Source organism: Haliotis cracherodii, unplaced genomic scaffold (assembly GCF_022045235.1).
Source record: "Haliotis cracherodii isolate W230 unplaced genomic scaffold, xgHalCrac1.p SCAF_8, whole genome shotgun sequence".
NCBI lineage: Eukaryota > Metazoa > Mollusca > Gastropoda > Lepetellida > Haliotidae > Haliotis > Haliotis cracherodii.
In genome coordinates, this window is record NW_027266341.1 from 2,135,498 (window position 1) to 2,163,146 (window position 27,649).

General features: G+C 43.4%; 3 protein-coding genes across 3 annotated transcripts in view; 2 read left to right on the plus strand and 1 right to left on the minus strand.

Annotated features, from left to right (window-relative positions):
* Nucleotides 1-22,902, minus strand: part of LOC139449488 (proton channel OtopLc-like) — a 65,704-nt gene extending 42,802 nt beyond the window's left edge. Inside the window, exons 1-2 of the mRNA XM_071230908.1 lie at nt 22,589-22,902; nt 5,408-5,457 (exon numbers count right to left, since the gene is read on the minus strand). The gene's annotated coding sequence lies outside the window, so the exon portion shown is untranslated. The remainder of the gene's footprint in view (nt 1-5,407; nt 5,458-22,588) is intronic.
* On the plus strand, nt 32-21,489 carry LOC139450246 (mucin-3A-like). Its single transcript, XM_071231924.1, has 4 exons — nt 32-114; nt 18,158-19,843; nt 20,013-20,394; nt 20,602-21,489. Exons 1-4 carry the CDS (start codon nt 32-34, stop codon nt 21,487-21,489), a joined length of 3,039 nt encoding a protein of 1,012 aa, XP_071088025.1.
* LOC139450247 (soluble scavenger receptor cysteine-rich domain-containing protein SSC5D-like) lies at nt 21,486-21,926 on the plus strand. The gene has a single exon (XM_071231925.1). The coding sequence runs from the start codon at nt 21,486-21,488 to the stop codon at nt 21,924-21,926; it is 441 nt and encodes a 146-aa protein (XP_071088026.1).
* Nucleotides 22,903-27,649: the final 4,747 nt, after the last annotated feature.

Genomic DNA, 27,649 nt, shown 5'->3' on the forward strand with positions numbered 1-27,649 from the left:
TTCAAGATTTGTATCTGAGGAAGGATGAGGGATGGGGGAGAAGAAGGGGGTAGAGGCAGCGTGGGAGGGGGAGGGGGAGGGGGAGCGAGATGATGAAGAGAACGGCAGACGCCAGTACAATCCATGCGCAAGAGTTTTTTTAAGGCTAAAAGAAACTTTTAGAGATGTAAAAAAAATGTAGGGCCATTGCTTTGGGTTTGAAACTTGAGAATAACGTGTATACTACGGGTCTTTTTAAGGCTATAGCACATATGGAGTAAGGTATATTGATATCACAATAACAGGGGCGGCAGTAGCCTTACTCCAAGTCTATACTGAAGCCAAAATCTATGTGATTCTATTTATATTATCTTGGTAATGAACAGGTCTAGATCTAATAGACCAACAATCCAGATTCTTATACGAACAAAAATAAGTTGATAGTTTTTAAATTATATTTGATTAAAAATAGACTTTCAATGTTCATTAGAATCTGGTTCCTTATAAATGCATCAAGTCTAGCTTAACAAAACAACACCAAGGAGCTTGTCGGACACATCACACAGTGTCAGGTTTCTGTTTTGGCAACACGTAATGATTAGGAATGTGTATGATAAGTTACGAGAACACACAGGAAATATACCTGATACAAAGGAGGTCACAACAAAATACGAGCGCGTTAAAACAACGCATCTGTCTCAAGACAGGAAGAGCTTCTTCTACTGTGTAGGTTATTTACTAGCCTTGCTCAAAGGCTCAACTGAAAGAAAAGTCCAAGGATGTGTAGTAATTTTATCCTCCCAAAAGGCAAGTTTAGATATGTGAACAGTTCTCTTATAGGGACAACTTGTTCTTATTATTTACATAATCTAGAAATTATGAATGAAACTATCAAATATTTCCTTAGAGACTTGTGCAAGTCTAGGTAATCACACGTTTTGACGGCCATGCGTCTTGAAGACATACTGCAGATGCCAGGGTGTCTGTTTCCTCTGTCAACATCGTCAGTTGAGAGTAAGCTGTTACGTGGCTCTGACATGTGCCCATGCACACAAGGCTAGCCTCTGTAGGCTGCAACAGTTGCACCATAGTACACCGTGTTTATTGTGAGTATATAGTCCCTTTGAAGAAGAAAAAATATCATTATTTTAAAAGAAATGTTTTCATAGGCTAAGTGTTAGTCAGTCACAGTCTCTGAACCATAATATTCCCCCTTCGGCCCAGCTCTTTCTGTCAAGCAAAAGCTCTAAATGAAGCAAGTCTAGATTTCCAACAGGTTCTGAATCTCCCATCCAACTGGGGCTCCTTTTCAGTTTATATGGAGTACTTGATATTATGAAAAGTATATGTTCAGAGACTAAGCGTTAGTCTGCACGTGAGGATTGTAACTGAATTTTGGTCCTTTAATTTGGAATAATTTCGGCGACTGTTTTCAACCTAGTAACGTTTAGATAACATTTGAAATGTTTTGGTCAAATCCAATTTTCAAGTGTATACTTTATTTTGACCGACAGTTTAGGTTATTCTAAATATTACTCTTGTCGTCTAAAGAATGAAAATGGAAAATATTCGTAAAAACTATCAGGGAAAACAAACCCTCCAGGAAATCGCCTCTGACGTCCGACCATTGGTCAGATCAATCTCATTAAAATCAGACCTCAGTTCTCGCTACCGCTAAACAAAGATCTGAGGACATCCCATTAGGGGTCAAGTCAGAACGACCTTTCATCCGACCAATCAGAGCATCGCTTACCAGATTATGAAAGTGACAGTCGGAATGTTCTACAGTAGAATGGTCTACAGTACAATGATGTACAGTGGAATTATCTACAGTAAAATGGTCTACAGTACAATGATGTACAGTGGAATTATCTACAGTAGAATGGTCTACAGTACAATGATGTACAGTGGAATGTTCTACAGTAGAATGGTCTACAGTACAATGATGTACAATGGAATTATCTACAGTAAAATGGTCTACAGTACAATGATGTACAGTGGAATTATCTACACTAAATTGGTCTACAGTACAATGATGTACAGTGGAATTATCTACAGTAGAATGGTCTACAGTACAATGATGTACAGTGGAATTATCTACACTAAATTGGTCTACAGTACAATGATGTACAGTGGAATTATCTACAGTAGAATGGTCTACAGTACAATGATGTACAGTGGAATTATCTACAGTAAAATGGTCTACAGTACAATGATGTACAGTGGAATTATCTACAGTACAATGGTCTACAGTACAATGATGTACAGTGGAATTATCTACAGTAGAGTGGTCTACAGTACAATGATGTACAGTGGAATGTTCTACAGTAGAATGGTCTACAGTACAATGATGTACAGTGGAATTATCTACACTAAATTGGTCTACAGTACAATGATGTACAGTGGAATTATCTACAGTAGAATGGTCTACAGTACAATGATGTACAGTGGAATTATCTACAGTAGAATGGTCTACAGTACAATGATGTACAGTGGAATTATCTACAGTAGAATGGTCTACAGTATACTGATGTACAGTGGAATATTCTACAGTATACTGATGTACAGTGGAATGTTCTGAAGTAGAATGGTCTACAGTATACTGATGTATAGTGGAATGTTCTACAGTAAAATGGTGTACAGTATACTGATGTATAGTGGAATGTTCTACTGTAAGGTAGGTTAAGGTACTCGAGAGAATGACCTGCAGGTAAAGGTACTCGAGAGAATGGTCTGCTGGTAAAGGTACTCGAAAGAATGGTCTAAAGGTAAAGGTATTCGAGAGAATGGTCTGCAGGTAAAGGTACTCGAGAAAATGGTCTAAAGGTTAAGGTACTCGAGAGAATGGTCTTCAGATAAAGGTACTCGAGAGAATGATCTGCAGGTAAAGGAACTCGAGAGAATGATCTGCAGGTAAATGTACTCGAGAGAATGGTCTGCAGGTTAAGGTACTCGAGAGAATGATCTGCAGATAAAGGTACTCGAAAAATGGTCTAAAGGTTAAGGTACTCGAGAGAATGATCTGCAGATAAAGGTACTCGAGAGAATGGTCTGCAGATAAAGGTACTCGAAAGAATGGTCTGCAGGGAAAGGTACTCGAGAAAATGATCTGCAGGTAAAGGTACTCGAGAGAATGGTCTGCTGGTAAAGGTACTCGAAAGAATGGTCTAAAGGTAAAGGTATTCGAGAGAATGGTCTGCAGGTAAAGGTACTCAAGAAAATGGTCTAAAGGTTAAGGTACTCGAGAGAATGATCTGCAGATAAAGGTACTCGAGAAAATGGTCTGCAGATAAAGGTACTCGAAAGAATGGTCTGCAGGGAAAGGTACTCGAGAAAATGATCTGCAGGTAAAGGTACTCGGGAGAATGGTCTGCTGGTAAAGGTACTCGAAAAAATGGTCTGCAGGGAAAGGTACTCGAGAGAATGATCTGCAGGTAAAGGTACTCGAGAGAATGGTCTGCAGGTAAAGGTACTCGAGAGAATGTTCTGCAGGTAAAGGTACTCGAGAGAATGGTCTGCAGGTTAAGGTACTCGAGAGAATGGTCTGCAGGTAAAGGTACCCGAGAGAATGGTCTGCTGGTAAAGGTACTCGAAAAAATGGTCTGCAGGTAAAGGTACTCGAGAGAATGGTCTAAAGGTAAAGGTATTCGAGAGAATGGTCTGCAGGTAAAGGTACTCGAGAGAATGATCTGCAGGTAAAGGTACTCGAGAAAATGGTCTAAAGGTTAAGGTACTCGAGAGAATGATCTGCAGATAAAGGTACTCGAGAAAATGGTCTGCAGATAAAGGTACTCGAAAGAATGCTCTGCAGGTAAAGGTACTCGAGAGAATGATCTGCAGATAAAGGTACTCGAGAAAATGGTCTGCTGGTAAAGGTACTCGAGAGAATGGTCTGCAGGTAAAGGTACTCGAGAGAATGGTCTGCAGGTAAAGGTACCCGAGAGAATGGTCTAAAGGTAAAGGTATTCGAGAGAATGGTCTAAAAGTTAAGGTACTCGAGAGAATGATCTGCAGGTAAAGGTATTCGAGAGAATGGTCTATAGGTAAAGGTATTCGAGAGAATGGAATACCGGTTGAAGGAAACAGTATATAGAACACTGGTCAATATAAACGATCTGTGGTAGAACTACCCTGAATGGAATGGTCTATGGTACAATCATATGTTTTGGAATGGTCTAGAATTGAGTGATATGGGGCTCCCAATAGGGCATCACTAAATGCAGCAGGGTAACCTAAACTAGCTCTGAACCCCCCCGGCTTTTGCACGATTGTCTTAAATATCTTCCATTCCATGAATGTAATGATTTCTTCTTTATATTTTGTTTATCTAAACAAAATAATGCCTGAATGTGGAATTGGCCATTTTATCTGGGGCTGAATAGGTAATCAGTGTTGTGAAAGAGAGCTGATGAAGCACTCGGTACATCACCGTGTTTCCCGGGGCTTCAGGACCCGGCTATCTTCGCAGCATGCGCCAATACTCATCACACATATATCAAACAAACTGACGGCAGCGCCATCTAGCGGTAAATATATTTGAACAGCCATAAGAGTATAGAATATCAATAGGAGCCACTTGAGATTAAGTAAATATCTGCTTCGCCGAATACACAGTCACTGGATTGAAGATGGTTAAGAAAAAAACACCAAAAAACTTCTACTTGTACAATTCATAGTTTGCGATAACACAGGTGGAAGCAAGGAGATAAAAAACATTTAGAGTTCATTGATACAGTCTAAACATTTCTGTATACGCTAAAAATAAATTTAAAAATTTCCAAAATGGATTCGTTAACTGCATTGATTAGTCTTTTGGTGCCACGTAACCTGAAGTGGCTTATCTTGACGTTGCCGTGGGAGAAGTACCAATCTCATTAAAATCAGATCGTTGTTCTCGCTACGGCTACCCATTACGGGTCACGTCAGACCGACCTTGCGCGAACTTTGACCGACCAATGGAACGACCTATCAGAAGGCAGCTTTCTCGTGCTTAATTTCAAATTGGCGACTACGTTTCGAAACTTATTTTGACAAATTCTCGATTACAAATTTGAAACCTGAACAAAAGAACATTCTGGAATGGCTAATAGATGGTCTAGATTGTATGGATTCAGTCGCTAAATGATTAGAAAACACACATTCCGACTGTCACTTTCAAAATCTAGTAAGCGATGCTCTGATTGGTCGGATGAGGTCGTTCTGACGTGACCCCTAATGGAATGTCTCCAGATCTTTGTTTAGCGGTAGCGAGAACTGAGGTCTGATTTTAATGAGATTGGAGAAATACGTGAATCTGAAATATTGCCTGTCTGTAAATAAGGTGGACGTGTATTTAAGATCGACCACGAAACTCAATACGAGTTTGCGGGCGATGTATGATTGTTGTTTCAAGGCTTACATGTCATACAGTCATATCATTGATACATACCGTCATTCCTGGTAGGTCAAGGTCAAGGTCAAGGTCAAATGCTTCCTTATCTGAAACAGTAAGAACATAGGATCAGCTGGATGGGAAGACGGGGAACATTCAGGGAACGCTGCTTCGAGATAAAAGATAAGAACTTATAGCAGTTTTATTGCACCAGTTGTCGCTTATCATGTGCAGATGGCGTGTTCGGTTTGACGAACCGGTTCAATGATATGAGAGTAATTTCTCCGAATGTAACATCTTGTAATGAGTTTATTATGTAACCATGTCGGTTTAACTGCAGCAGTTGCCGTTTCTCCATCAGATGAACCAAGTGTAACTGTAAACAGGAATAACACCGACGTTCTTCCAGAAACCAGGGACGCTCGCATAACGGTACAGCCTTCTCCTGCATCAGGGCCAATCCGGAACGCTTGAAATAGGGCGTGGGGAAAATAGGTTATCTTTTCTTGAATAAAAAATTAGTTGTGTCGTATATTCATTTAATGGATTTTTTCTCTCAGTGTAACTGATAAGAAAATGTTGCGGTGGTTTAAGTGAAGAGAGAGAAAAATGTAAAGTTACAAATCTAATCTTTGTTTAACAGTAAAATGACGGTTCTAGTCGGTTTAGCAAATTCACAGATGTGTTATTGTTTTGAACACTTTATTCGTGATGCTTTTCAGTTTCTATCAAATGCAGCCGTGCACATTATTCTCCTGGCTCGATATCCGACACCACCCGTCTCACCCATCACCATAACGGCATGTTTGATGTTGGTCGCCTTGTAAACAGAAAAAGACATAACACAACAAGCCTAGTGAGACACCTGACGCTGCTGTCAAGGCGGTGGAGGTCCGGTATATAACTACACGTGTATTTCACCCATAATAACATTCTTTAATGGCTACTGCGGCTTCAAGGCCATTGGATGCGTCAGAAATAAATACATGCTTATAATTTTTGAAAGGAGGCTGGGTGACGTCCATAACGCGGCCAGAACCCTTTGATCGTGGGTTCGAATCCAAGATTCATATGAACTATGATCCTTTGTTGGTGACACTATACCCGTCAACATGTGTTTTACAGCGGGTAACGTCTGAAACTGGCTTCCCCCCTGGCTTTCCCCTTGGCTTTCCCTCTGGCCTTCCCTCTGGCTTTCCCTCTGGCTTTCCCCTTTGGCTTTCCCCTTGGCTTTCCCTCTGGCTTTCCCCTTGGCTTTCCCCTTGGCTTTCCCTCTGGCTTTCCCTCTGGCTTTTCTCCATCATGAAGCTGACAAGCCAGGACACAACTGAAATCCTGTCGACAGGAACGTTAAACCGTATCCATATATTCACTGACTCAAAGGTGAGGATTACTCGAATATAAGGATATAAGAATGATAAACTAAAAGCATGTCGTGCCAAGCAGTGAGCGGTAGGCAAGGCTGGTGGTTAAAACTTCACGCCATAGACCAGAGTTCGATTAACCCCCACTGGCAAAATAAAGCGTGTGTGTGTGTGTGTGTATGCGTGTGTGTGTATATGTGTGCGTGTGTGTGTGTGTGCGTGTGTGCGTGTGTATGTGTTGGTATGTGTGTGCTTATGTATGTATGTATGTATGTATGTATGTATGTATGTATGTATGTATGTATGTATGCGTGTGTATGTGTGTTCCTGTGTATGGGTGTGGTTGTGTGTGCGTGTGTATGTGTGTGCGCGTGGATGTGTGTGAGTGTGTATGTGTGTGCGTGTGTATGTGTATGCGTGTGTATGTGAGGATGTATGTGTGTTGGGGTGTATGTGTGTGGGTGTATGTGTGTGTATTTGAGTATGTGTGTATGTGTATGTATGTGTGTCAGAATATGTGAGCATGTGTGTGTGTGTGTATGTGTATGTGTATGTGAGTATGTATGTATGTATGTATGTATGTATGTATGTATGTATGTATGTATGTTTTGGTGTGGATGGTTTTTTTATGATTGATATATTGTTGTTTAACGCCGCACTCAGCACTATTCGGCGGTCTGTAAATAATCGAGTCTGGACCAGACAATCCAGTGATTGCCATCATCAGCATCGATCCACACAATTGGGATACGATGACATGCATCAAGGGTTTAACCAGCCTGGCCACCCAATCCCGTTAGTCGCCTTTTACGACAAGCATAGTCGCTACTTATGACAGCATGGGTTGCTGAAGACCTATCGTAACCCCGATCTTCACGGGTCATTTATATTTGTAATCTTGCCGTTGTGCGAAACCCTAGAGCATAGCCAGGCAGCTTAGTCGCTTGGAATTGTGGTAAGAGCAACAACATTTTCTTATAAAACAGTAAATCCTAATTCCACTCTGATGCTTAAAGCATAAGAGATAAAAACCCGATTGATACAATTATGTATGCCGCTGTCAGCGTAATGGGGGTCTTAGTCAGTATCTCAGGAGATGGATATTTACAGATTACTGTTATTGCCGTAAGCGGTTTATCAGAAACCTGTCCATGTATGGTAATATCATGTATATAACCCGAAAATGACCTCGTCTATGGAGATTTATAAGTACTAGAAATAGCACAGGGGTAAATGGAGAAGAGCTGGTGCGGACGAGAGGTTATCTGAAGATTGGAACGACTTGATTCTAAGCCAAAGCGAGACAGGAACCACAGTTCATTATCTACACCGCGTGCACCTATGACGTCACAGAGAACAGGGCGGCCATTGTTCCTGGTCAGAGATGGAGATACAGAAGGGTCAGATATTGACACAGTTCCTGCTCCGACATACCTCATCTGGTCCACGAGTACACATGATCGGCCTGCCAGAGACACAGTGCTATCAGAAGCCACTCGTCCAGCACATTTAGATGATATGATGTCTTGCTGTTCATTCAAGGGTTAGCGTAGAAGCGAGTTATCTCCCTTATCGGGAAACTCGTCATGGCATCTTCATCGCTTCCGGTCCTAACATCAAGACCGTAGTGTCGGCTTTGATCTGCACGTGGTCATAGTGAGTATGTAGGTGATATAACAGTCATATACACGTCCATGATATACATATAACACTTACATGAAATAAACAACTGATATACTATCTAATGCAGAGTGCAGAACGAATATTTAATTTAGATACCTGCTTTAATCATATATTCGAAAATACAACGTACGTGGTATATACCAATATAAATCAGCTCTCAAACTACAACCCACTACTACTACTATTACTACTACTACTACTACTACTACCAAAACCACCACTACTACTACTACTACTACTACTACTACTACTACTACTACCACTACCACTACCACTACTACTACTACTACCACCACCACCACTACTACGACTACTACTACTACTACTACTTCTACTACTACTACTACTACTACTACTACTACTACTACTACGACTACTACTACTACTTCTACTACTACAACTACAATTACCCCTACCACTACCACTACTACCACTACCACTACTGCAACTACCCTTGGTATACTCGTATATCAAAGCCATGTACCTCGGCTATACACTTGATATACTCGTTCATATAGGGAACACGATGTATTATGATATAGCCATCCCCTACAAGTTTTCACAATAGGAGAAAGAAATGTACTCCTCTTCTTAGAGAATCCTTGAGTTCCATTACAATAATGGATACTGAAATTTATCCTGAGGCCTGGAATATCGGAATACCAGTTCGCAAAAGTGGTTCTACGCTTGAGCCAAACAGGTCTAGGGGAATAGGTGTTCTTAACGTCGCCCCAGGATAGTTGTTTACAACTGTACTGGAAAAAGCAACTTGGAACATGGATGGATGTAAATGAGCTGATACTTGAATTTCAAGCAGGTTTTCTCTCCTGGGTGAGCTAGAATGGATAACGTATTTACATTGCAGGCCATGTGAAACAAGTATCTGTCGAAGTCTACAGGATGTTTAACGTCGTGTCCAAGATTATTGCAATTATAAAGCGACGTGCATGCACGTGTGTGTGTGGCTGCTTGTACTGATGCCGATTTTATAATGCTAGCCCACGGAGTTACTAGCCGCAGTTTAACATGATGAATACCCCACTCAGACACTGTATACTGACTCCGAGCCAACCAGTCCTTGATTTATTCCCTTAATGCCGAGCGCCAGACAGGGTAAGAATAAGTACCAACTTTTAACGTCTTTTTGTATGACACGGCCGGGGATCGAACCCTTGACCTCTGCTGTCCGGGCGGACGCTCTACCACTAGACCAGGGACCAGAGAAGAATGGTTGCCATGAAAAAAGTTCAACGTTGCATCCAGCATGTATTCATCAGTCAAGTGTGAAGGCTAATAAAGGCAATAATGGATAAGAAAACTGTTAATATTAAGTAAACTGTGGTGTATGACAAGGATGCATTTTAATTCCTCTTCTATTTATATTCTTTATGAAGAGGGTTGGCTTTAACTTCCAATAGTCAATGTTCCTTTCATCTCGAGCAATATCCCTGCAGCTCCAGCCTTGGCCTTGGTGTCGACATTTCCCAACTCTTGAGCTACAATGTACTTTCTGTACACTGTGGGAGCATGATAGTACCACTTGGCCAGTTCCTTTTCGTTTGGTTTTTGGTTGTTTTTCTAACGCCGGACTCAGCAATAGTCCAGCCATATGACGGCGGTCTGTAAATAATCGAGGCTTGATCAGACAATCCAGTGATTGCCATCATGAGCATCGATCCACGTTATTGGGATACAATGACATGCATCAACCAAGTCAGGGAGCCTGATCATCCGACCCCGTTTGTCACCTCTTACGACAAGCATAGTCGCCTCTTACGACAAGTACGTGAATCCTAGACAAGGGGATAAGCTACATGGAGGTCTTAAACGTAGACCACTTTGGTGTAACCCACGGGTGCTGACTAAACTAAGGACCTGCCCTTTAGAAGTGGTAATGGAGACAGTGGGTCATGTGATATCACCTCATTGTGGTCGTACACAACTTCTAAATTGGAGTAGGACAAGATGTTGTCTGGAAATGTTGTAGAAAACGTTTGAAAAAGCGTTGGCTCCGTGCCGAGGTCAACGAGGACGCCTAACGCAGAAGAGTACATTCCTGCCTTTCATCTGCCATTAACAACTCACTAGACAAGTGCCTCATATACATAAATGCTGAGTGGTAGATATATTTCTCTGATCTGATGATCAATGGGTTGTGGGTATTGTAATGAAAAGTAACACTCAAACAGGCTCTGTACAAACTTGGCTGAGCGGTCACAGCTCTTCGCACCGCCGGACCGCAACATGTTCGAATCCCTGATAATGACCGTACATTCAACGAGTGTCACTAAATAACACACAGGTCAAGAATAGTTTACCGCTGTTATTACAACTCTGATGATTTGGGTAAACTAGTTACATTAGCTCATGTAACTCTTTAACCATCAGTGTGTTTGCTAATGACAAAAGACATTTTGACATTGTCGCGATTTTATCAACTATTGAAACCTCGTAGTTCATTACCAAATGGACCGCCTCCGTGGTCTAGTGGTAGAGCTTCCTCTCGGAGAGCGGAAGGACCGGGGTTCGATCACCGATCGCGTCATACCAAAAGACGTTAAAAGATAGTACTCGTTGTTACCCTGCCTGGCGCTCGACACTAAGGCGCTAAAACAAGGACTGGTCGGCTCGGAGTCCTAATACCGTGTCTGAGTGGGGTATTCTTGTTAAACTGAGGCATGGTATCTTTGTGGGCTAGCACTATAAAATCGGCATTAGTCCGGACTAGTACAAGCAGCCACACACACACACAAACACACGTCGCAATGTAAGTGCAATAATCTAGAACGTAAAGTTAAACCCCATTTCACGTCACCTCATGATCAATGTAATAAGTAGTCCACCAGTCAGAGTCCTGAACAATGAACCGATCTGAAATCCTGAACCTTTAGAAGTAACGCTTGTTGTTACACGTGCCCAATCGATGTGAATGAGTAGTGTTCTACGCCGCATTCAGCAACAGTTGACCAATTTCACCGACGTCACACACTGCACCCATACAGGGAATCAAAACCGGGTCTTTTGCTAAGACACCTCGCCACACGGTGTTGTGAGGATGTCGTAGGCCGGATGTGAAACATGTCCTACTGGTCAGTATCAATAAGTCTCGGTATCTCTGTCCGTCCCGTTCAACAACGCTTGTCTAATTACTGACCCTTGTAACGAATGAAGAATTTGGTTAAATTTGGAATTTTAAGAATGAGTTGCGGGATTCTATTGCTAAAACAATCGATATTCACAAAACTGCTCCGCTTAAAAGAGTAGCTGACAACGGAGGCCAGTTATCTTGGTAAACAATAGAAACGGCCCTCACAGACTGGACTGGGCAGAGTAGCCTTGCTGCAAGGCTGTACTGAATGGTATGTCCATTGGTGTATAGTAACTCCATCCTAATAATCGGCAAGTCTAGATAAGCGGGCATTAAGAGCGCCAGTCTCTTACAGGGACAACTTGTTCTTATTACCGTAAACTACGTTTATAACGAACTCAGAGGGACCACTAATTTTAGTTCGATATAACCGACGTTCGTCATGCGCATATATACAGCAAACGGACGGAACCAAAAACAGTTCGTTTTATCCGTCAGTTCGTTATAAACGTAGTTTAATGTATTTAGACAATCAAGACATTAAACTGATAATTATTGCCTCAGAAACTTGTGCAACTTATAACATCACTGCCCACAATTCATTACATCTCGTCGGGAATAGAGAAGAGGAACCGATAAACACGTAATTTCTATTCCTGTTATGCAAAAAAAAGATTGCCTTGACTTTATTGCTGCAACAACAGCTGCAGATGCGGGATGAGGGATAGTATATGGCGACAGTTCTGATATATAAGATGCAGATGATTTTTTTCTGAACCAGAGTTGTTTAGATTCTCGGTCATATTTACTCTAGCGACATACACTCGCGCGGAATATATTTTCACCATCCAGCTGACGCGTATATTTGCGTTAGAGTAAAGTAGGTTTAAAGGCCTAGCTTCTCCATCCATCTGACTAGACCGGCCTCCATACATAAATAGCTGACTCTGCTGTTAATCGGCGGTAAATTAGGAAACGTGTCAGTACAGGTAACACTTTCTTAATCACGCTGCTGAAGCGTAAGTTGTTGTATCACAAGCAGTACACACGCTGTCGACATAAACTGCCTCCAGATGACTTCCAAACAAACAGTAGTCACGTGGGAGATAGTATGGCGATCATTAAACATGTCGGCGACTTCTTCAAAGAGAATCATGATTTTTCAGCAGATAAAAACTGACCGCTGGTATGGATGGCCTTTGATATGACCCACCACAGCGCAACGTTTGAGACCTAAGAACCGGTACTGATGGGGGTGGAGGTGGGGGGTGGGGTGCTGACGGTGGTGGAAAGCCATAACTCGGTGCAACAGACGGAGAGGTCTATGTAAGCACGTTAGGACTATGGAGGAACGCTATGGGGAAATCAGGTATCGGGTGGGTACATACATATTTCTGGACTACAAGCTACAATAACATTAAATCTCTGAAATGAAAATCGTCAAGATATTTTGTTACTTTTTCTTACATAATATATAACAGGATGGGGACGAGAAAATCGTTTTTTTTGTTTCAACGTCTGGATCAGCGACGGTCAGTAACTGGCCACTATGCAATGGGCCCTTGTCCTTGACCATTATTTGGACACTACGTTGAATCTTGCATACAACTCATGACTTTGACTGAAATGGTAGACAGATGAGACACGACCAAGACCTCTGTAGTACAAAGCCAACGAATCTTACTCAGGAACATTGCGCCAAAACACAACCACAAGACCTGATGAAGAAGATGTGGTAGCCTTGCTCTAAGGCTGTACTGGAAGATAAATCCATGGATGTGTAAGAATTCTATCCTCCAAATAGGCAAGTCTAGTTATGTGGACAGTACTCCAGTCTTTTTATGGGAACAACTTGTTCTTAGTATTGACATAATCTAGAAATTAGTATTTCAATTATTGCCTTAGAGACTTGTGCCAGCCTAACGATGTGGCTGTGGACGACAATCACATCCTCGATAAAATTACAGAATTTGTTGATATGGAAGACGTTAACAATCCAACAGGTTGTTTAGTTAACATTTCAGGAAATTGTAGTTCCAGTGAGACAGGATGTATGTAGAACTATCTCGTGATAGCGGCCCCATGGGGCTAGGTTTATATATTTACCAAACCAGGCGAACCTTGAGATGACCCCTGCAATCAGTGCTTCAGATGCCGCTATAATCAAACTTACAGGAATATATAGGAGCCCCCTAGCGGCCATATCACACACTGACATCCGGGTGATTTATGGTAAGTGTAGCCATCTTGGCCATATCAAATATCAATCTGGATATGTAATCAATCTTGCACATTTATGGTGTTTAGGACATTGAATTTGCAATGACAGCGTGTGAGACTGGGATACGAGTCCACCGTTAAATAATGATGATTACAGACAGAGGGTCATTAATACGTCGTGTTCTGGAGGACGGTGCTACTGCCTGTCAATGTATTCCTTGCAATACGACCGTGTGGTTTGTCAGTGTCAGACTTGGGAGTGAGTGAGTGTATCTGTGGGTAGGTTGAGTAGATGAGTGAGTGGATGAATTAGTTAGTGAGTGAGTGCGAGATTTCTTGGATAGTTTGGTGTTTAAGTGTTTGAATTGAATGAGGTGAGGTAAGGTAAACAGGCATTAATGTCGTGTTCAAGGTTATTGCACTTATTTAGTGCCCATATATTGTACCCATGTTGGGGAATGGAACCCAGGTCTTCGGCGTGACGGGCGAACGCTTTACCCACTAGGCTACCCCACCGCCGCGAGTGAGTGAGTGAGCATGGCTAATTTTACATTTAGCAGTGTTGCCACCACGTCCACCATATCATAGGGATATTAACGCTTGGATAAGTGCACTGCATGGATGTTATCAAATGCACCGATCCGCTCACACCAACCGTTACTGATACACAAGAGATTTAAAGTGTATACAAAATCCATTCTGTAACTCAGTGTATTTTAAGCTTTATGATTATTTCCGAACGTACCACCCTAATGTATTTTCAGCCTTAAAAGTATTTCGTGTGTTATTTTGTGTGATTTTATTAAATTATTTCTGGGCGTTATTCGGGGACTTCCTGAAGTGAATACCGCGAATTTGTTTACTCTTTAATTATTCCACAACCTTCAGTTACATCAGCACGTGCTGCACGTGCAGCGCCTGCCAGGAAAGCACATGCACGCTATACGCGATTTACGGCATGCAATCATTAACTTTCCAAAACACTTTTGATATTTTCGAGCGTCTGATATCAGTAGCTATTCAATATGCACCAGCCATGCTGCGTGACTTGAACACGGTAATACGGAGGCATCAAGCACGGTCCTGGAGCGATACCTCCTTCTGATAAGAAGACTCGGCGTTCGACCGGACTTTTTATTAGACCTTATGCATTTCTATGAAGAAAAAAACGCTTTATATGTTTCTAAACTGTTTACGTCTGTTTGGAAGCACCCCAAAAGCAATTAGTTTCGTGCAGAACACGAGATTAGTGAGAAGATTACTCGGAGACATAGACAAGATGGTTGTCGTGATGTTTTGATGTAGAATGTTCCCAGTAAATCGGTACTTCATAAACATGTGATAATGTTGTCATGAACTGTACTTTTGAACTAACCCGAAAACCCCAGTGTCAGTTAAACAAAGATTGGGTTGTCAATAATTTAGTGCTACTCGCTGTTAAGTCTTCCCTAGATGCCAGAAGGTGGGTTATCTTTGAAGTAATTTGTAGATGCCAAAAGTGTCCGTCGTTGATAAAGAGTAGCTCCAAACTCTTAGCAGTGGCTTGAAATGCGCTTGGCCAGGTCATGAAGTGTGACGTTGTGACGTTGTGAATGCCCACCTCAGCAGACAAATATGGCACATGCAAGTTTTAGGAGATATGTCGAAAAATACAGCACACGTTGATTCATATTTTACCATGACTTTTCAGGCATTAAACCTTGGTATGTGTCCGTCATCATATATGTCAGAGGCCTTTCAGTGAGTGAGTGAGTGAGTTGGGTTTAACGCCGCTTTTAACAGTATTCCAGTTATATCACGGCGTGTCAGCTTAATGTTGGAGGAAAGCCCGAAGTGATGCAGGTCTCAGACGTTTACCACTTCGGTGAAACCCACGAGCACGGGTATGGTGCTGACAAACCTAGAAACATAATTGGGGCAACCGGGATTCGAACCCACAATCATAGGTTTCTGCCGTGCCCAAGGGACGGAACTCTGCACAGCGAATCGCGGCGCCTTAGACGACTGGGCCACCCGTGCCCCCTCAGAGGCCTTTCAGGGTTTCAGGTACGTAGGTACAATAAAAGCGACATACAATCTCGATTATTATAAGAACTCTGTGTTAGGGGAGATTCGTTGTAGGAGTCCGACTATATAGCATAAGCAACCAACATCTACCCCCGTAGACGAGCTATGTTCTTTGTTTGTTTGTTTGTTGTTTGTTGCACAGCAATATTCCAGCTATATGACGGCGGTCGGTAAATAATCGAGTCTGGACCAGGCAATCCAGTGATTGACATCGTGAGCATCGATTTACTCAGTTTGGATGCGATGACATACAATTAACGAGTCAGCAAGCCTGACCACCGGATCCCGTTAGTCGCCTCTTACTACAAGCATGGAATGCTGAAGATTCCAGTTGCAGATCGTCCGGGGTGCTGATGCGGTTGAGAACATGAGAATGTATCACCAGTGTCCACGTGATCTTGTTTCAGGTTTCCGTGCATGTATACACACTCAGTGGGGATGATGAAACTAAACACATTCTTAATTCCGTGTCCAAGACGATATGCTCATTTATGTAAGCACGTGTGTATATTTGTAAACCAATGAAATCTGATACAGTGCGATATCGATGTCTCGTGCCGTTTTTCAATCTATATATGCCTAGATAGGACGAGGGGAAGGTAGTGATGAAACGTTCCCTCGAAATCCATTTCAGCACGAGTCAGAAATACATGGATCACACAGACTGGCTAGTTAATCATGTGACCTTGTTAGCCAGAGATCTATCTATCTATCTATCTTTCTATTTATCTACCAAAACACCCACCCACCCATTTATCTATCCACCCATCATCTATCTATCTATCTATCTATCTATCTATCTATCTATCTATCTATCTATCTATCTGTCTGTCTGTCTACTCAACCACCCACCCACCCATTTATCTATCCATCCACCATCCATCTAGCTATCTATGAATCCATCTGTCTATCGTAGATGCAATTCATGCTCATATTGTACAGAAACTCGGGACTCGAGAAACTGTACTGGTTGTTTTGACTAAACGTGTTGGCTTCCAAGTCCTCTGTTTTTGTTATTATTGCAACAATGCTTGTTTCACAGCCCGCGTGCGAGAATAGCACACAGAGCGTGGTGCCAACTGTTCCTCAGATTCCTCTGTTGTACCGAGTAGACACCCCCTATAGCAGCAACCCACTGTTGTGTCAACACATTCTTCTCGACTTGCTAAACTCAAACATCACCGCTCCCCTGATTGCTTCTTTCTCCCTTTCTCACCTCCTTGCCTTCTTTCTTGCACCCCCCCCCCCCCCCCACACACCAAAAGCCCCTGTTTCAACCCCCCCTCGTAGTCCTCCTCCACTCCCACAGCCCTCCCCCTTCCAACGATAGCCCTTTTTCTTCCACCCCTCCCCTAACCGACCTTCACAAAAGTCTCGTGTTACCATTAGCTTGGAACCGTGAGTCAGATGTTCACACAGTTGGCGATTTAGCCTTATTAATACAGTCATAGATTCCCGTCAAGCATCTTGCTCTATTTGCAATCAATCCCTATGTGGTAGTTTCACGCGAATATATTTGCAAGCGAATGGGACAAGCATGCGCTGTTAATGTAATGAAAGTGTGTTTAACGTGTTGTGTACATGAAGTTTATCAATGAAATATATACATTGTACCCGAGTCTTCGGCGTGACGAGCGAACGCTTTAACCACTAGGCTACCCGACCGCCCCTCGGCCGGTCTTAAATAGTCACATGACACAATAATAGGTCTTAGGTGTCTCCACACAACATATGGTTGCATTTGATTGCAACAGTTTCTCGATTACGTTTCAAAACACAATTTCTGCATTTGGAACACGCGTATTGTCTTTTCAACAGCCTTGATACAGGCGCCGTATTGATGTCTTGCATCAAGGCTATGTTGATCTCACATGTTCATTTCCTATAAATTGTGAGATGATGACAACAGAGTGTACTACAGCTGACTCAGAATCTCCCACGCACGTTAGGATGACCTTGGCGTGACCTTGTTGCACGGACAGGTATTCGAGTCAGGCAGGTAAGGTTAATTACAACACCTGCGGTTGGCGTCAGGTGAGACAGTCAGAGGCGTGATGACTACATGGGCGGGAAGTACCTACAACTGTTGAGCTATCGCTAGTAATTGCCTCCTACGGGTAAAGACAATGCAGGAAATTGGTGCTAATAGAACTGTTAATCTGTGGAATCTGTGCAGAATTCCAGAAAAATTATCAGCTACAGCATCGGTCGGTGTGTTACCAAGCGTGGCATTCGAAGATCATGTTGCAAGGAATGTGTTCCTGGCCAATTTAGTAGATCTAGTTCAATGAGTTCTATCAACCACCGCACGGAATGTTTAATATAAGCGCCCTTATTCTAGGTAGGTCAAAACTTATACATCACCATCACAGACTTCCATCACAGACCTAAACCACCATCACAGATCTACACCAACATCACAGACCTCCATCACAGACCTCCACCTCCATCAGAGAACTACATCAACATCACAGACCTACATCACCATCACAGACCTTCATCTCCATCACAGAACTACATCACAATCACAGACCTCCACAGACCTACATCTCCATCACATACCTCCACCTCCATCAGAGAACTACATCACCATCACAGAACTACATCACCATCACAGACCTTCATCTCTATCACTGAACTACATCACAGACCTTCATCTCCATCACAGAACTACATCACCATCACAGACCTACATCTCTATCACAGACCTACGTCACCATCACAGACCTCTATCACCATCACAGACGTACATAACCATCACAGACCTCCATCACCATCACAGACCTACATCTTCATCACAGACCTCCATCACCATCACAGACCTCCATCACCATCACAGACGTACATCACATCACAGACCTCCATCACATCACAGACCTCATCTCCATCACAGACCTCCATCACATCACAGACCTACATCACATCACAGACCTACATCACCATCACAGGCCTACATCACCATCACAGACCTCTATCACCATCACAGACCTCCATCACATCACAGACCTACATCACCATCACAGACCTCATCTCCATCACAGACTTACATCTTCATCACAGACCTCCATCCCCATCACAGACCTCCATCTTCATCACAGGCCTACATCACCATCACAGAACTACATCACCATCACAGACCTTCATCTCCATCACAGAACTACATCACAGACCTTCATCTCCATCACAGAACTACATCACCATCACAGACCTACATCTCCATCACAGGCCTACATCACCATCACAGACCTACATCACCATCACAGAACTACATCACAATCACAGACCTCCACAGACCTACATCTCCATCACAGACCTCCACATCCATCAGAGAACTACATCACCATCACAGAACTACATCACCATCACAGACCTTCATCTCCATCACAGAACTACATCACAGACCTTCATCTCCATCACAGAACTACATCACATCACAGACCTACATCTCTATCACAGACCTACGTCACCATCACAGACCTCTATCACCATCACAGACGTACATCACCATCACAGACCTCCATCACCATCACAGACCTACATCTTCATCACAGACCTCCATCACCATCACAGACCTCCATCACCATCACAGACGTACATCACATCACAGACCTCCATCACATCACAGACCTCATCTCCATCACAGACCTCCATCACATCACAGACCTACATCACATCACAGACCTACATCACCATCACAGGCCTACATCACCATCACAGACCTCTATCACCATCACAGACCTCCATCACATCACAAACCTACATCATCATCACAGACCTCATCTCCATCACAGACTTACATCTTCATCACAGACCTCCATCCCCATCACGGACCTCCATCTTCATCACAGGCCTACATCACCATCACAGAACTACATCACCATCACAGACCTTCATCTCCATCACAGAACTACATCACCATCACAGACCTACATCTCCATCACAGGCCTACATCACCATCACAGACCTCTATCACCATCAAAGACCTCCATCTCCATCACAGACCTCATCTCCATCACAGACTTACATCTTCATCACAGAACTCCATCAAAGACTTACATCACCATCACAGACGTATATCACCATAACAGACGTATATCACCATCATAGACGTATATCACCATCACAGACCTCCATCACCATCACAGACCTCCATCACCATCACAGACCTCCATCATCACCACATACCTCCATCACCATCACAGACCTCCATCACCATCACAGACCTCCATCACCATCACAGACCTACATCACCATCACAGACCTACATCACCATGATGGACCTACATCACCATCACGGACCTCAATCACCATCACAGACCTACACCACCATCACAGACCTCCATCACCATCACAGACCTCCATCACCATCACAGACCTCCATCACCATCACAGACGTACATCACCATCACAGACGTACATCACCATCGCAGACCTACATCACCATGACGGACCTACATCACCATCACGGACCTCAATCACCATCACAGACCCCCATCACCATCACAGACGTACATCACCATCACAGACCTCCATCACAATCACAGACCTCCATCACCATCACAGACCTCCATCACCATCACAGACCTCTATCACCATCACAGACGTACATCACCATCACAGACGTACATCACCATCACAGACCTACATCACCATCACGGACCTACATCACCATCACGGACCTCAATCACCATCACAGACCTCCATCACCATCACAGACCTACATCACCATCACAGACCTCCATCACAATCACAGACCTCCATCACCATCACAGACCTCCATCACCATCACAGACCTCCATCACCATCACAGACGTACATCACCATCACAGACGTACATCACCATCACAGACCTACATCACCATGACGGACCTACATCACCATCACGGACCTCAATCACCATCACAGACCTCCATCACCATCACAGACCTACATCACCATCACAGACCTACATCACCATCACAGACCTCCATCACCATCACGGACCTCAATCACCATCACAGACCTACACCACCATCACATACCTCCATCACCATCACAGACGTACATCACCATCACAGACCTACATCATCATCGCAGAACTACATCTCCATCACAGACCTCTATCACCACCACAGACCTCCATCACCATCACAGACCTCCACCTCCATCACAGACCTAAATCACCATCACAGAACTCCATCACAACCACCGACCTGCATCACCATCACAGACGTACATCTTCATCACATACCTCTATCTCCATCACATACTTTCATCCCCATCACAGACCTCCACAGACCATCTCAATCACAGACCATCACAGACCTACATCACCATCACAGACGTACGTCACTACCACAGACCTACACCTCCATCACAGCCCTACACAACCATCACAGACCTACATCACCATCACAGACCTACACCACCATGACGAACCTACATCTCCATCACAGACCTACACCACCATCACAGACCTACATCACCATCCCAGACCTACATCACCATCCCAGACCTACACCACCATGACGAACCTACATCTCAATCAAAAACCTACATCACCATCACAGACCTACATCACCATCACAGACCTACACCACCATGACGAACCTACATCTCCATCACAGACCTACATCACCATCACAGACCTACATCACCATCACAGACCTACACCACCATCACAGACCTACACCACCATCACAGACCTACATCACCATCCCAGACCTACACCACCATGACGAACCTACATCTCAATCAAAAACCTACATCACCATCACAGACCTACATCACCATCACAGACCTACACCACCATGACGAACCTACATCTCCATCACAGACCTACATCTTCATCACAGACCTACATCACCATCACAGACCTACACCACCATCACAGACCTACACCACCATCACAGACCTACATCACAGACGTTCACCACCACCACAGACCTACACCACCATCACACACCTACATCACCATGACGGACCTACATCTTCATCACAGACCTACATCACCATCACATACCTACATCACCATCACAGACCTACATCACCATCACAGACCTTCATCACCATCACCGACCTCCATCTCCATCACAGACGTACACCACCACCACCAAAGATCTACATCTCCATCACAGACCTACATCACAGACGTTCACCACCGCCACTGACCTAGCCAGACCATTTACTTAAACATAGATGTTCTCGATTTCACGTACATTCCTCAGGTACTACATGTAGGACGGTTATCACATGGGCTGTTATCGCCCGGCCTGTTATGACCCGACCTGTTATCATCAGCTCGGAGTTGGCTACACAAAGCTCTCCCCGCCTGCTAAGCAAGACAGCGGGGTATATTATAGGGACGCTTCGTTCAACTGTTCGTCCTCCCAAAGGCTCAAGAAATATATGATTATAATTTGGCTGGTTCGTATTCATGAACAAGACAGTTTGCAGATGAATATATCATGAAAAAATATTGACACATACTACTGTGTAGCTGTACATAATTTGAATATTAAGCTAACAAATAAAAAAAAAAAACGAAAAAAAGTTTGCCAACAACTGTTCTGCCCATCACAAGACGTGTCTTATTAGGCAACAGCTGTCGGTGTTATCTCCGTGAGAGGAGATGCCATGTTGTCAATGTTTCTTGCATCACAAGTTTAGCTCTCCAAAACAGAGGCCTCTCCCCCTTCCCCGACCAAGTCCCTCCGCGGCATCAGGGTCAAGAACAGCCTGGAGACTGCTCCCTTCCAGACAGCTGCAACAGCACAGCAGCCTTTGCAACTACGACAACATCCATCCAACCTATTATATACCATAACAGAGACCTACCTGACACAAACCTCCTTGCTGGCGTCTTGTAGGGATATGTGCTTCCGAAACCTGACAAAATGGTTGGTCTTTGTCTGTATGCCGACCAAAATGTTATCAGAGGTCCGGTGTCGGATATCCCTGTAGCGACCTGTAGTCTGGCTGTACGATCTGCAGTAGCTTGTAGCTCCACTGGGCTTCACTGACACGGCTATGGCTGCAAGGGGTTGTGACTATCAAGCGATGAAGTGGTGTGATTGCGGCCAGTACAGATACCCACTGTTTGGTGGGGATGCTCGTGACAGGAGATGGAGCAGAACCACGATCCCTCACACTCGGCCCTCTGTGGGCTCCGATAAGAGGGAAACAGTGGCTATATGTCTGTGATGACGGTTTTTCTCATACTGCTATTCTAATTGCTTGGAAACCTCATCAAGTCATTGCCCGTGCCAGCGTTCTCTCAGTTGGTAATTTGTAGGAGGATTTAGTTTTCATCAGTTCTTATCATTTGTGGCTGAAAGATGCTGTAGACACCTGATTGCTAAACCAGTATCCTGAACAGATCCTGTACACCAACGGTTTATAGGAATACACTTAAGTTGCCTTTTCCCCGTATTATAAACCAATTATTTGAGAATCGAAAAACGTTGCGAATAGTTTATCTAAAGCTTATCTAAAGCTGAGATAACAGGTAGTCAGTGTATTTTAGCCTAGCTGGCGGCGGCGAGGTAGCCAATTGGGTAACGTGTTCGCTTGACAAGCCGAAGTCATTGGTTGGGCTGCAGTAATTGATAGAATGTGCCTGTTCCTGGCGTTACCCACGGTGATGTGACTGGAATATTGCTTAAAGCTGCACACAAACCCTTCCTGGACTTTTAGTATCTGAAAAAATATATTTTTGATAGAAACAAACAACTTTATTTAAACTGAAAAGGAGCACCAGCGACGTGAAAATGTCGTGACCTGCTTCCTTTAGGGCTATAACATTGCAGTGATGGCTGGGCGAAAGCGAAATAAAATAAATAAAATGGTTCAGAGACTGTGAGACAGACTAACCAGATTCCTTTGTCTCTGTTGTAACGGACTCTGCCGGCCATCCTTCTGCATATCCTATAAAATATGATCAAAAAGAGCCAAGAGACTTTCTTTCTTTTTTGTCACATTACAGTAATCTAGACTTGCCAAATATTATAGACTTGCATGGGCTTTATTGGATATATTTGTTTCAGGGTCTGTATGACAGACTGGGCTATCCTCATATACCACAGCTGCCGTTACGACTCGTAGCACACGTGAGACAGTAGCACATAAACGTTGCCGTTCACGTTGATGTGTTTACTGCTTCTTCCCAGTATGCGTGAGTGAGTTTTATGCCGCCTTTAGCACTATTTCAGCAATATGACGGCGGGGGATTCTCGGTATGACTGAGGAGGCAAACAGTATCTGTCATGTTGCCGGCGCCAGGGAAGAACTACACGCAAGCTTCGAAACAAAGCCTTGCATATGTTGTTTTCAATTTTATTTAAAAAATGTCAACAGATACACCCAAACTGTATCCTGGATTACTGGGTGTAGGTGTCAGGACCCTGCTCCAGGGGCGGTGGGATAGCCCAGTGGTTAAAGCGTTCACTCCTCACGCTGAAGGCATGGGTCCGATTCTCCACATGTGTACAATGTGTAAAGCCCATTTCTAGTGTCCCCCGCCGTTATATTGCTGGAATATTGCTAAAAGGGGTGTAAAACTATACTCACTCACTCACTTATATCTGCAGCGTCGTGTCCTGCTCACATGGTCAGTGTGTGTGACTCATTATACATAATTTGATTGATCATATTTATAATCACGCCTTAAGGAAGGAATTATTTTTTTATTCCTCGTTCTTCTTGTTCCAAAAGGCCTTCTGATGATGATAATGTTGTTATTTTTCGTCTATATTTACTTGGCGTGCTGTATAATTGATTTACCAGGTACAGAGTTTGCTGTGAGGAACTCTCTGCTAAGCAGAGCGATGACTAAGGTGGAACATACGTCTGTGATGTAGGTCAGTGATGGACATGGGACTTGGTGCCTGAGCTAGTTCTCGCCGCGGGTTTCACAAAAAGAAGTCACGGTAACGATCTGCGTCCATTTAGCTTTCCGCCTACCTTTATATGATACAACTTAAATATCCACTCACTCATTAAGTTGTAGTCTTGGAGCTGCCACATTCCGTGTTTATTATTGAAATGCCTGATAACGCATGAATCTGTCTACTCTTGTAAAGTCAAAACCTGTGTGTTATTTTTTTTTTTGAGAAGTAAGTAAAAACCCTTCAATAGAATTTACCGACAACCCATACACCGTTATGTTTAAGTTAATCTCTACATATTAACACAGGTAACCGCACATAAGGACCAGCCAGACAAAGCGGGCATTTTCCACTATAACGGTCACCCGCACATAACGGTCACCTGCACAGCGATGTCAATCCACACATTGGCGATGCTCACATAACGGCCAAACTCACATAGCAGACATCCCTACATAACGGTCAACTCCACAAGCAGACATCCCTACATAACGGCCAACCTCACATAGCAGACATCCCTACATAACGGCCAACCCCACATAGCAGACATCCCTACATAACGGCCAACCCCACATAGCACGCACCCTACTTATCAGTGAACCCCACATAACAGACATCCCTACATAACGGTCTGCCCTACATAACATACATCCCTACATAACGGTCAGCCCTACCTAACAGACATCCCTACATAACGGTCGACCTGACACAGCACACATCCCTACATAACGGTCAACCCCACATATCAGACACGCCCACAATACAGTCAATCCACAGACACCCTCTGGAAGCCCTTCGCCGCCAACATAGCTAGCAATGCTGTGATAACGCTGACTTTGAACATATGTGTGTATTTAAAAAAAATACTTTTCGAGAAACATTTATTTGCTTAAGAAAAGTTATCATTTTGAATAATTGCATGAAGCGCCCCTTAAATATAGCCACTTATAGACGTCTGTGCAGCTTTCAAACATAGTTAGGAATCTTTTTATAATTTGATGAGTGCGACACACACCTTCCGATGTTTCGTGGCTACATCTGACAGTGGAAACCGGGTGGAGTAGGAACACGGGCACCATCAGTCACAATACGTCTGTACAACTGACGTGGAACCCAGTCCAAACATCTCGCGATAAATATGTTCCCCATTTTTACTTGTTACCGTGCTTTCCATTTCTGTTTCTTCTTCATATTTCTCTGTTATGAAGTTTCCAATTTGTCTTGAACTGTGTTGACAATATCCACTTACCGAGTTTCCCGTCTCTTTGTAACAGAGAGGTCAGTTTCCTATTCCCCTGTAACAGAGAGTTCAGTTTCCTATCCCTTTGTAACAGAGAGTTCAGTTTCCTATCCCTTTGTAACAGAGGTCAGATTCCTATTCTCCTATAACAGAGAGTTCAGTTTCCCATACCCCTGTAACAGAGAGCGCAGTTTCCTATTCCCCTGTAAATGAGTTCAATGCCTCATTTCTCTGTAATCCAGAGTTCAGTTTCCCATTTGTATGTAACGCAAAGTTCAGTTTCCCATTCGTCTGTAACACAAACTTTAGTTTCCCTTTCGTCTGTTACACAAAGTTTAGTTTCCCATTCGTCTGTAACACAAGTTAAGTTTCCCATTCGTCTGTAACACAAGTTTAGTTTCCCATTCGTCTGTAACACAAAGTTCAGTTTCCAAAAATGTCTTATTATTCTGTTGCTCAGATTCAAATCCCTCTAGAAGTGAATGGCTTATTTACTCACGATGTTGTGACAGGCGTCACAGCCCGCTTCGTCGAACATGGCCGCGACAAGCGTGATAAAACGGAACTACTATTCAAAGCAGCTGTAAACCCAACCCACTCACCCGAACAAAGCACACACGTATCTATAGCGAGTGAGAGAGTTTGGTTTTACGCCGATTTTAGCAATATTCCAGCAATATCACGGCGGGGCACACCAGAAACGGGCTTCACACATTGTACCAATGTCGGGATTTGAGCCCGGGTCTTCGGCTTGACGAGCGAACGCTTTAACCACTAGGCTACCCGACCACCCCCACGTATCTATAACACCCCGTATCGGAAAATAGACATAGAAAACACATCGGTATGATGACTTAGTGTAATTGATAAACAAATGCTATAAAAACTTGACAGCTGGCTTGTAGTGATATGTTTACACTCTGATCAACATCTGGTTCAGGAGGATCGACTTTCTACACTTGAATTAGCGTTATTTGTAAGTACAACAGAAGTCAATCATTATTAATTGCTCACAACAATACGTTCATTGATTCTTCACCGACAGTAATAGCACGACTCTGTTACCCAGTATCGGGTTTGGGTTGTTGCTTGACTCTCACAAGAGTTTCCAGATGGCCCCACTCTTTATATTGATCACTTCACCTGTGCCTCGATCAATACCAATCTGCCATTCCTTGGTAGTCACTGATCCCGAGCAGATCTAACCAAGAACACATTTTGATAACTAGGCCAGGGATTTGTAAGCGTATTGTAAGAATTGTACAATATTGTCTATGATGGTACAAGATTGAGGACTTTTCGGATCTTCCCGCATATGCGTTTTAGCGATCCTCAGTGCCGGTTAGTCAGTTGAAACGAACTAACGTCACATTGCTTCATTGTTGACAACATCTCGATATGACGTCTTCCATTTATTCATGACGTCAATATCTCACTGATCCATACGTCACCCGACCAGTTGACTGATCCATACATAACCTGACCAGTTGACTGATCCATACGTCACCCGACCAGTTGACTGATCCATACGTCACCCGACCAGTTGACTCATCCATACATCACCTGACCAGTTGACTGATCCATACGTCACCCGACCAGTTGACTGATCCATACGTCACCCGACCAGTTGACTGATCCATACATAACCTGACCAGTTGACTGATCTATACGTCACCTGACCAGTTGACTGATCCATACGTCACCCGACCAGTTGACTGATCCATACATCACCTGACCAGTTGACTGATCCATACATAACCTGACCAGTTGACT